We start from the raw sequence: 10,773 nt of genomic DNA, 5'->3' as shown, positions 1-10,773 counted from the left end.
ATAATTTTGTTGAAAATATTTTTACATCTAAACAAATAGGATATTAATAACTGAGAGCAAAAAGTAGCATTAATAAATGGTTTACTTTACTAAATTTGCTGTTTCACGCTTTTTCTGAGTAAAATCTCGCGACAAATACAACCCTGCTCGGGTGGTTTTCTCAGACAAGAATGGAAAAAACAGTGTAAAACATTTTATATCATAATTAAAGAAACAGAAAAGGAACGCAAACTGGGTACAGCAAAGAAGCACATAAAAAGTCTTTCACGTACAAAGCAGGAGTCTCCACTTTTCAACACAAAAAGGCTACGGAGCATCGAATGGGGCATCATCACCAACACAAAGTGCTCCTCTCAACTGTTCCTTCCACGCCGAAACTCGCGGACTCTCCGGTTCCTCCGTCTCTCTTCCTCTAGGGTTTTGCCCCCCGCTGCTCTGCTCCTCTCATACGCTCCGTACGGTACGCAACTCTCTCCGATTCCTAAATCCGACCCTCCGGAGCCGTCCGATTCGGTTCCGGTGAGTTGAATTGTCTGAAACGTAGGGTTTAGGAGGCTCTGATTAGGAATTCGATTTTCTGGTTGATTTGATTTTGAGTTTTGAGCTCTGTTTGGTTGCTGAGAAAATGTGCGAAAAGAAGAAGCGAATGAAACTTTGAGACGCAACTAGGATGATGAATTGGACTAAGTTTGAGTGTTTGAGCGTGTAGCTTGTAGTAATTTTCATCTTTTTAATCTAGGTCAGTAATTTCTTTGCGTATTTTCCTGTTTTTTCTTGGCAAGTAAAAAGTGCGTTAAGTGTATGTGTTGTAGAAAGTAAGATCTTCACATTTGGCTAGAACAGAGGGTGAGTTTTGCTTGCTTTTAGTTGGAACTGATATTTTTCCCAAATCGAATTCGGATTTCACGTGGTTGAATTGTAGTTTGTTGATTGTCTTTGTCAATTGCAGAGCAAATGCATTGGACACGAATCCATGATGCATCAGCAGCTATGATGAAATGTTTACTCTATAATTGGTCGTGAGATAAGGTAAAATGGGCCTTTGAAAGTGTGGATTTATTCTGTGTGAGGTAGTAACTGAACGAAAGAAAATGGACAAGGTGAGGAGTTGGTTCAGTAAGTTTACCTCAAAAGACAAGTCGAAGCCTTTGAAGAAGAAGGAAACTGCAGGGAGTGGGAAGGAGGTGTCAAAGGCACCGATGGGTGAGGAAGCGCTTTCAAATGTGACTAAGCAGAAGGTTGCGGCCGCAAAGCAGTATATAGAAGACCATTACAAGAAGCAGATGAAGAACCTGCAGGAGAGGAAGGAGCGGTATGGTTTCACTGCTTCTTTTTGTAATTATGAGCTGATGGTTTTGGAAACTTTTTAGTCTAGACTTTACGTTGGTCAGGTTGATAGTAATCTTTTCTTACATGCACCAAGAAAAAAAAAATAATTGTCGTGTTACATTTCTGTTGGATTAAAGATGTTTATTGATTATGAGTAGTCCATCCCTACCTTCTCCTGACAAGTAGTGAGGCTTTGTATGCAGTCCTTGGTCACGTGACTGCATGAACACCAGAGACACCCAATTTGTCAAAATCCCTTCTTACAAGAACTGCAATTTATACACCCACTAGTTTATCCTTTATGGTCAATTGTTTCAAGTAGTGCTGGCATAAAGTTATTGGACAGAAATGATTGTGCACCATTTTTCTGGGCCAGTTAGCTTGTGAAGTATCCAATTTTCTTGTTAATGATTTTATTCCACCAATGTGGTAATGGAAGTAATCAATTTTTTAGAACCTTGAGTGATTGTATTCTAGTGCTTGAATTCCATTCAGACGTAATGTACTTGAAAAGAAGTTGGCTGATGCTGAGGTCTCAGAGGAAGAGCAGTACAACTTGTTAAAGTATTTGGAGAAGAAGGAAACAGAATATATGCGCCTTCAAAGGCATAAGATGGGTGCTGATGATTTTGAGCCATTGACGATGATAGGGAAGGGTGCGTTTGGAGAGGTATTACTTTTTTGCTTTGACATACTTATATAGTTGATTCTAATCAATGGCATATACATGGCCCTCCATGATTTTTGTGTGTTGTTATAGTGCTATTGTGTTTATCTAGCCGTAACCCTCAATTTTTTAGAGAAAACAAATGAAAAAATAGAAGATGTTTAAAAAGTATTTTGCAGCTACTACAAGGTGATGGTCGCTAGTCGGTTTTCTTACTATTTTTTCCTATATCTTACATCTACCTCATGAAAATGTCCTCTCATTCTCTCTCTCTCTAATGATGGGGTTATGCTCTGAAAGGAGGCCTGGAGATGAGAATTCTTTAGAGTTATGACATTTACGTAGACTACATGGGCTCAGTTACCTTTTAGAAAATAGAGGAAACAAACTAGAGGGAGGGGGAGAGGAAAATTATGAGCACAAGAGTTAGAATGAAGAGAGGAGAATGAATTGGAAACTAGAGCAAGTAAATCTTCTATAATTTTACTAACCTAATTGGTCACTTACTTTACCCGTGAAAGCAACCTTTGAATAGATTACTTCCTGCCCCCTAAAACTCAATAACCCAGAAAACAAAATTTGTTGGAAAGAGCTAAACTAAGTTTTAAAACAAGACTTGAATTGCATGGAAATGTTTACAGGAACTTCTGCTATACAATATTAAAAATGAAAAGCAATCAAATCAATTTGAATCCTACTGCAAATACCACCTAATAAATCCTTTGCTAATTTAAATAGGATTTGCAAATTCATAATACAATATGCTGCATCGATGCTATTTCTTATATGTAAAATTTGTTATGGTCACAAGGCAAACCACATAATTCTGCTGGACATGTTCTGTTCAAGCAGTGACTAAAAAGGATGTGCTGTTGGATATTATGTACTTGAATTGCTTGGAGTTGCTAGTTAGTGATGCTCTGACTGATTCTTGCCATACAATTAACTTGTTTTGTGAGGTTCATCTGTGGTTTTTGTTACAACTTAATCAATCTGTTGATTGTTATATGTGACTAAATTTTCTCTACTGGTGCAGGTTAGAATCTGTCGGGAGAAGGCAACAGGTCATGTATATGCTATGAAGAAGCTTAAGAAATCAGAGATGCTTCGCAGAGGCCAGGTATACATTTACCAAGCCTGACAGATAATTTTTTTTATTAATATTATTGTTTCATAATGCATTTTGCTAATTTTCATTTAAATTTGTTCAGGTTGAACATGTGAAAGCTGAGAGGAATCTACTTGCGGAGGTCGATAGCAATTGCATTGTCAAGCTCTATTGTTCCTTCCAAGATGATGAGTATTTATATCTAATTATGGAATATCTACCGGGCGGAGATATGATGACTTTGTTGATGCGGAAAGATACACTGACAGAAGATGAGGCCAGGTTTTATGTTGCGGAAACAGTCCTAGCTATTGAGTCCATCCATAAACATAACTATATTCATAGGTACTTTGATGTTTGTCTAGATTGTGTGATGGGAGGCTATCAATATGTTATTTCTGTCATGGTCTTATTGTTTCATACAACTGATTCGATGTTTACATACTACAGAGATATCAAGCCAGATAACTTGCTGCTTGATAGAGATGGTCACATGAAATTATCAGATTTTGGATTATGTAAACCCCTAGACTGCAGTAATCTCCAAGAAAAGGATTTTTCTGTTGGAAACAACCTTAGTGGGGCTCTTCAGAGTGATGGACGCCCTATGGCACCAAAACGCACACAACAGGAGCAACTTCAGCATTGGCAGAGGAACAGGAGAATGCTTGTAAGTTTGTGACACTGACATCACATGACTGATATGGCTGTTAACCTTAAAGTATTGCCACTATCAATAGCAACAAAACATTGTTATCTTCAGCATGCTTTTCTTCATTGCTGTTACGGGATACTATTCATGTTTGTGGTATGCCATAGTTGCAAATCTTGTCTAGAAAGTCTCCAAATTCATCCTTTTTCCAGTGAAATTTGTTTTAGCATTCTTTTTTTCCGAGAATCTTATGGTGACTGCATGGTTATGTTGTTAAAAATTCCAAAATGGTTTTTGATATGCAGGCTTATTCTACTGTTGGAACGCCTGATTATATTGCCCCAGAAGTGTTGCTGAAGAAAGGATATGGGATGGAATGTGATTGGTTGGTATTTGAATTTTGTTTATCTTTTTTGATCTATCATTTCTCCAATACGTGCTAATAAGATGCTTTTGATACATATCCAGGTGGTCTCTTGGCGCTATCATGTATGAAATGCTTGTGGGATATCCACCCTTTTACTCGGATGAACCTATGTCAACTTGTAGGAAGGTAACCTGCAGTTCTTTGCTTTTATTCGTATGATTTCTTAGAACATATGTTAAGCAGGGCATGTCTATCTTTCTTTTTTTATTATTATTCCTTTGTCTCTCTTAGAACTGGACCACAGAATTCACAACTATAAAAGAGTGCACTTTATTCAATCATGGAATATGGTGAAGTTTGCTTGAGACTGGAATATGGGTGTTATCTTTAATTAAATGTTTTGAGTCAGCAAAATAGAAACAGGGCACTGGCGAGACCCAAAAGATTTCCTTGCTTCATGGGTAGTACTGTCATAGAAAGTTTGTTTCCAATGTGAATCCTCATCATAAAACTACTTTTTTAAAGATATTGAACCTTTTTTTTTTTGTTTTTTTGTTTTTTTTTTTAAATTTTGTGGAGGTTTCTTACTCAATATTTCTTACTAATAGAGTATCATGGTATCCCTTTTATATTTGAGGATCTAGGGCTGAGTGTTACTAAAAAGTTAAGGCAGGAAATCATATTAATTGTCAATCCAACTCTCCAAATTCGTATTATCATATTATTTAAATCGTGCACGTGCTCCTTTTTGCTCTAATTGTGTGAGGCCTAGCATCATTGTAGCTTCTTTACCATTTGCTTGTCATAAATTCTGCTACTACGGTGTAAACATTTATCAACCTGCAGAAACGCATATAGGTTCAGGGAAAGATCTCCTGAATATTAGGTAGCTGTCATTAAACCGGGTAGTCTCTATGAGATGGGCACGGTAGCAGAAAGTGTAGCCAGAAAGGCCTTTTCAATAGCGGCATCCAAAATATGAACCCAATTCATTATCTCAGGATAGGAATCTACAACCAAAGGAAAGAGGTCTTTAGAAAAAGGGGAAAAAAAAAAAAAAAAGGACGACTGTAGTCTTTTATTTTTTTAATATATATATTTATGGGATAAATGAAAAATTTGTCCGTGTGGTTGGCCTAAATTACAAATCGTTTCCTAAAAAATAATTTAAAGATCCTCGAGGTAGGCCAAAATAACAATTTAGTCCTTGTTGTCAAATTCTGTCAAAACACTTGATGGATTTCGAAACATTTGATGGATTCTGTTAGTGTGTCACGTCAGGACCAATAAAATGATGACATATGTCACTTTTAATAATAATAACAAAAAATATATATAAAAGTAAAAACTGAAAAAAATTATTATAATTTTTTTTTTTTAAGAAAGAAAAAAGAAACGGCAGCCACCCCTTGGGGGAGGGGGTGGCCAGCAGTAACTTCCAGCCACCCTTTTTTCTTTTTTCTTTTTATTTTTTTGAAAAAAAATAATTTTTTAAATTTTAAATTTTTTTAGTTCTATATATTTATATTTTTTAAAATTGAGTGGCACGTGTCATCATTTTATTAGTGCTGATGTGGCACACTAATGAAATCCATCAAGTGTTTTGACATAATTTGACTGCAGGGATTAAATTGTTATTTTGGCCTACTTCGAGGACTTCTGAATTAATTTTTATATTGCAAGGAGCGATTTGTAATTTAGACCAACCATATGGACTTATTTTGCATTTATCCCTATATTTATTATGGGCAGTAATCCAGCGGGCTCTTATACAGTTGATTTGGTTTCTCAAAAATATTTGGAGATCTGTATGGAGGCACTAGCTGCACTACAATGAAGAAAAGTTAGTTGGGAGGGATTGTTTTACCCCTGATTGATAATTTTACATATTGTTTAGAAAGGTCTGGAAATTAAATTGTTTGGTACATCTTTACAAACCAACATTTTGGTGCTCAGCAGTTTCTTTTGAAAATTGTGTGGATGGCATGGAGCCATGGACCTCAGTAGGAATCTGTCCCTTGTTTAACGCTCCTACTGTAATCTGCTTTGTGTTTCCAAATTGTGCCTTAAATGATCCAATCAAGACAACCCACTGCCACCATACATCTATTTGAAATCTGCCATTCCTGCCATCATACATTTTGTAGTGACTTAGTTTAAATTCTCTCTTTAAACTAATGTAGTTCTTGTATTTGTCATTTATGATGGAACATTTTCCCTGTTTATCAATTATGCAGATAGTTAACTGGAGAACGCATTTGAAATTTCCAGAAGAAGCAAAATTGTCTCCAGAAGCAAAGGATCTCATTAGTAAAATGTTATGTAATGTTGATCAGAGGCTTGGGACGAAAGGCGCAGATGAAATAAAGGTGTTGTGTGATGTTTCTTATCCCATTTATTCGCTCTTAAAATTTGAATTGCTAATTAATTAATTGACTTGCTGCACCTGGTTATCTTTAGGCTCATCCGTGGTTCAAAGGCATTGAATGGGACAAATTGTATCATATGAAAGCTGCATTTATTCCCGAGGTCAATGATGAATTGGATACTCAAAATTTTGAGAAGTTTGAAGAGGTCATTCATTTTTTATTTCTTTTTATTTATTTATTTTTTATTTCTTAAATGTATGAAAGTACAGACCTATTTGAGGCATTTTGTTGCTAACCTTGTTGTTTCTTGTGATTGGTTGATGATGCTGTAGGCTGATAACCAAATCCAAACTTCATCTAAAGCAGGTCCATGGAGAAAGGTTGGTATATATGATTTAGTTGATGCATTCTGGCTTAAACAGATGCAATTATAGTTTCTTCACTAGTGTATTACATATGTGCTTTTGCTGCTCGAGCTCTCTTATAACTAAGCCGGTATCTGTTTTATCCTCAACTTGGCAAGTATCTCATTGTCCAGAATACCCTTTGCTAATAAGGTCCTGTGTGTAATTTTGGTGCATTTTCCTTTATACGTCATTGCTGTTTGGGCAGCTGATATTACTCTATTGGTAATAGAACCAATGTTCTGTTTGCTTCTTTCAATTCACATTTTTATATTATTTGTGGTTGTGAAGTTGAGTTTCCTTTCTGGATATAATGGCCAGTACTTTTAGGATGTGTTTGATTGCAAGCTGGTGAGGTCATTTGAAGCAATAGGGTACAGATGGGATGATTAATTTTTAGTCTATTAATGTAGTTTCTTTGGTGCGGTTCTGTCGTTCGTTGTGTTTCTATTTAGAAAGTGAATTGTTTAGTGTTTTCCTTTTCTTCTCTGCAACTGAAATTGTTTAGTGTCTATTAATCCTAAAATTTGATGAGTTTTTCACTTTTTCTTTAGTCAATTGATGCTTCTTGAGGTGCATTTGATTGATAGTATGTGAGCATTACACATAAGCTGTTCACTATGAGATAGAATCATGCAGTTTAAAATATCTTACTGAAAGAGGGTGGTGTTTATTGCTAATATTCTCTTGCTGTTTTGTCCTCTGCTGCAGATGTTGTCATCTAAGGATATCAACTTTGTTGGTTACACGTATAAGAACTTTGAAATTGTAAATGATCATCAATTACCCGGAATTGGTATCTACCTGCCTCTCTCTGTGGACACATTTCTATCTAATCTTTTTACTTGAGCTTCCTTATTGGTTATTTCTCTAAATAAGTTGAAGAGTACATAATGCTTTCTATCTTATTTCTATGTTTAGCCATCTTTACTGTTTGTATAAGTTATAATGTGTATGTAGTTCTGAAAATTCACATTCTTGGAGATCTGACCAAATCCTCCTTTATCAAGGTTTTGAATTTATGTGACTGACCCAATGTTGATATGGCTTAACTGAGCCGTGTTGAATTGTACACTGTTTCCTGATTAAAGGCGGGGAAAGAGAGCTATTTGTTGAAAGTTCTTGACAATGCCTTAACCTGCCTCTTTTATACTTCGTGAACATAATTCATAAGGATGACTTTACTTATTGCAACCCTTCTGCCATACCATCTCTCAAGTGGTGGCAATATCTGATGTGGATTGTGGCCGAAAATGGAGTTATCATTATGTGCTCATCATGCCTGATATGTGTTAAGTTGTGCTAAAAATAGATTCTAAACATTTATACAATGAAGTACTTCAACGTGGTGGTGGCTTTGGTCGGTGGGTGGGTGTGTTTTTTGTTGCAAGGGGTACGGTGTTAGAACCATTTGTGGCTGTTGAGTACGTTGTGCTGAAATGCTGTGAAGAGGTGCTATCATGGCTTAAAACATTTCTGCCATCGTGTTCATTAACCGATCTGCCACATGCTCAATTCTGCCTATAATTCCTGTAGTAAAGCTTGTTCCCTTGTGTACTCAAGGAGACTCTCGCAGTCTCCAAGGGTTCTGGTTTGTAGACGGACATGACCCGACACTTGCGGGTGATGGGCAACATGTCTCTGATACCAATTGTTACGTATCTACATAACCCAAGATGGAAATTTAACAAGTGTAGATTTTTGGTAGGATAATTCTGGGCCTTCTTATGTTATAGTAGTTTGAGGAATCCTAAGCCTCCCAACAAACCTAAACGTTTGTTAAAAATGAACTCATCGACAATTTTATTAGCATTAGAACCGTCTTTAAATAGACTTACAATGAGATAAGATAAGAACTCTAATCTTAAAATAATAATAAAATTAATCCTAATCCTAATTTTAAAATAACCATCTTTATTAATTAAAATCCTAATTTAACAGTACTTCTAAACCTAACTTATCCTAATCTCACCTGTAACACTATCTGTGCATACTCTTTTAGTGTCCTCTTTTTTCTTTTCTTTTCAGAACATTACTTTCTCTAGTGCAACAATTGATCTTGGCAATGATCTTTTGCATGACTGGTTCTTTATGATTTCCAATGTACAGCTGAATTAAAGAAGAAGAGCACAAAATCTAAGAGGCCCTCCATCAAGTCCCTTTTTGGTATGATTTTTTCAGTACTTTTTGCTTTTATCTTTGGAAACATTTTTCTCTATCTATTAATCCCAATATTAAGTTTACCGATTTTCGTGCAAGGGCTAAAACGCTGTCACACATGCTCACAAATGATAGAACTTTTAGATGTGGTAGAGCCATATATGTTACTTCAATTGGAAAGGGTACTAGGCCCATCTTTGTGTAAATTCATAGAACTTTTCATTCATACTTTTCTGCCTTGGAAACAACAATGAGAAGGCAAGGAAAATATGAGAAATGCTCAGTGAAGGTACCTAATTTTTAAGCAAATTTGATTTCCCTTTCCTTTCCCACACTGTATTGGTATCAAAGGGAGTTCCTGGCTCTCTCTTGTGATGCTGATGAAGTTTTTAGGCATATTTCTGATGCTGCCTTTTGTCGCAATATTTGAATGGGTAGTTGAGATAATTTATTATTTATGAGAGTGCTAAATTTTAAAAAAGAAAGAGAGAAGAGTGATCTCAAATAAATCTCTTAGTCTGTTTAGTTATAGCTCTTCATGGTAATTTGTGTTGAAACTACTTTTGTGATGAGAAGTCCACTTTTTGAAGCTTGATATTTCGACTCTGAGAAATTTCACAAATATTTACCTGGGGTAACTTTCTGGATGTGGCTAATTTATGGATTTGGTGATTGTAGACAAGTATATAATACCCTCTTTTGTCACCATATTTGAAAGTATAGTTCAAGTAAGCTTTTATTAGTGAGAGTACTAGACTTTGGATATGGGTGATATGAGTTATGTCGATTCCTCTGCAAAGCTTATCCCTAGTTTTTCAGATTAATTCTTTGATAAAGTTCATGCAATTACTGTTGGTCATAGTTTTGTGGGGGCCAATAGTATCATTATCGTGGGTTGTTGTTGCATAGTATGCCACGGATGGTGTTAGGGAAAACTAAATTTACCCCTCTCTAATTACCATCTTTTCTGCAATGTTTTCTAAATGTTTCAAGTTTTGCATTGTCCCCCTCAATCTACCATTGGGGTTGCAATGCCCCATTTCTGCAATCCAAAATAACAAAACTATTAGTATTTTTATTATTTTGGGTGTCTGAAAGAGGGCGTTGCAACCCCAATGGTAGATTGAGTGTATGTTGTGAAAATTGAAACATTGGAAGGGACATTACAAAAATGATAGTAGTTAGAGAGGGTAAATTAATAGTATTAATTAATTGTTGAGAGTGATATCTTTTTTCTTATGAATTTGGTACATTATTACAGATGACGAGTCAGCCAAGGCTACCAGTCAACCTGCTCAGGGGAGCTTTTTGAACCTCTTACCTCCCCAACTTGAAGTACCTGAGAAACGGAGTCAATCCTAATGAGGTGCACTAATTTTTCTTTTAACATAAGATTGCCACCAGATGATCCAACAAAAGAGCGTTTTGTTCTTTGCTGAATGGCCTTTGTTTTACTGCTTCCTGCATTTGGTTATTTCAGAGTGAGTTTTTGGGGCGAAGGCCCTAAACGAGTTGTTTGGTCTCTGTAAAATATCTTCTGGAAATATATATTCTTTGAAAATCGTGTATTCTTCCTTTTTCTCCTTTGTAATGCTGCGAAAAAAAAATATTATTGTATAATACCAGCGTCATTATTCATGTAATTAACTTACTGTTAAGTGTTGATTATAGTTGCACTTTTTATATATGAAAAAGAAGAATTTGATTAATATCTTAA

At 35.8% G+C, this 10,773-nt stretch overlaps 1 protein-coding gene across 2 annotated transcripts; it reads left to right on the top strand.

The window, feature by feature from the left end:
* The first annotated feature begins 247 nt into the window (after positions 1-247).
* LOC133873724 (uncharacterized) lies at positions 248-10,773 on the top strand. Of its 2 annotated transcripts, none has more exons than XM_062311473.1 (14): positions 248-460; positions 950-1,312; positions 1,825-1,999; positions 3,033-3,116; positions 3,208-3,449; positions 3,555-3,774; positions 4,062-4,141; positions 4,225-4,309; positions 6,361-6,492; positions 6,584-6,697; positions 6,825-6,872; positions 7,608-7,692; positions 9,006-9,062; positions 10,318-10,773. In XM_062311473.1, exons 2-14 carry the CDS (start codon positions 1,092-1,094, stop codon positions 10,416-10,418), a joined length of 1,644 nt encoding a protein of 547 aa, XP_062167457.1. In that variant the 5' UTR covers positions 248-460; positions 950-1,091; the 3' UTR covers positions 10,419-10,773. The 2 variants fall into 2 exon arrangements, with proteins under 2 accessions (XP_062167457.1, XP_062167465.1); XM_062311481.1 differs by having other exon boundaries at positions 248-519.

The sequence above is a fragment of the Alnus glutinosa genome, chromosome 1, assembly GCF_958979055.1.
Source record: "Alnus glutinosa chromosome 1, dhAlnGlut1.1, whole genome shotgun sequence".
In the NCBI taxonomy this organism is placed as follows: Eukaryota; Viridiplantae; Streptophyta; class Magnoliopsida; order Fagales; family Betulaceae; genus Alnus; species Alnus glutinosa.
This window is presented reverse-complemented; position numbering and strand designations above follow the sequence as displayed.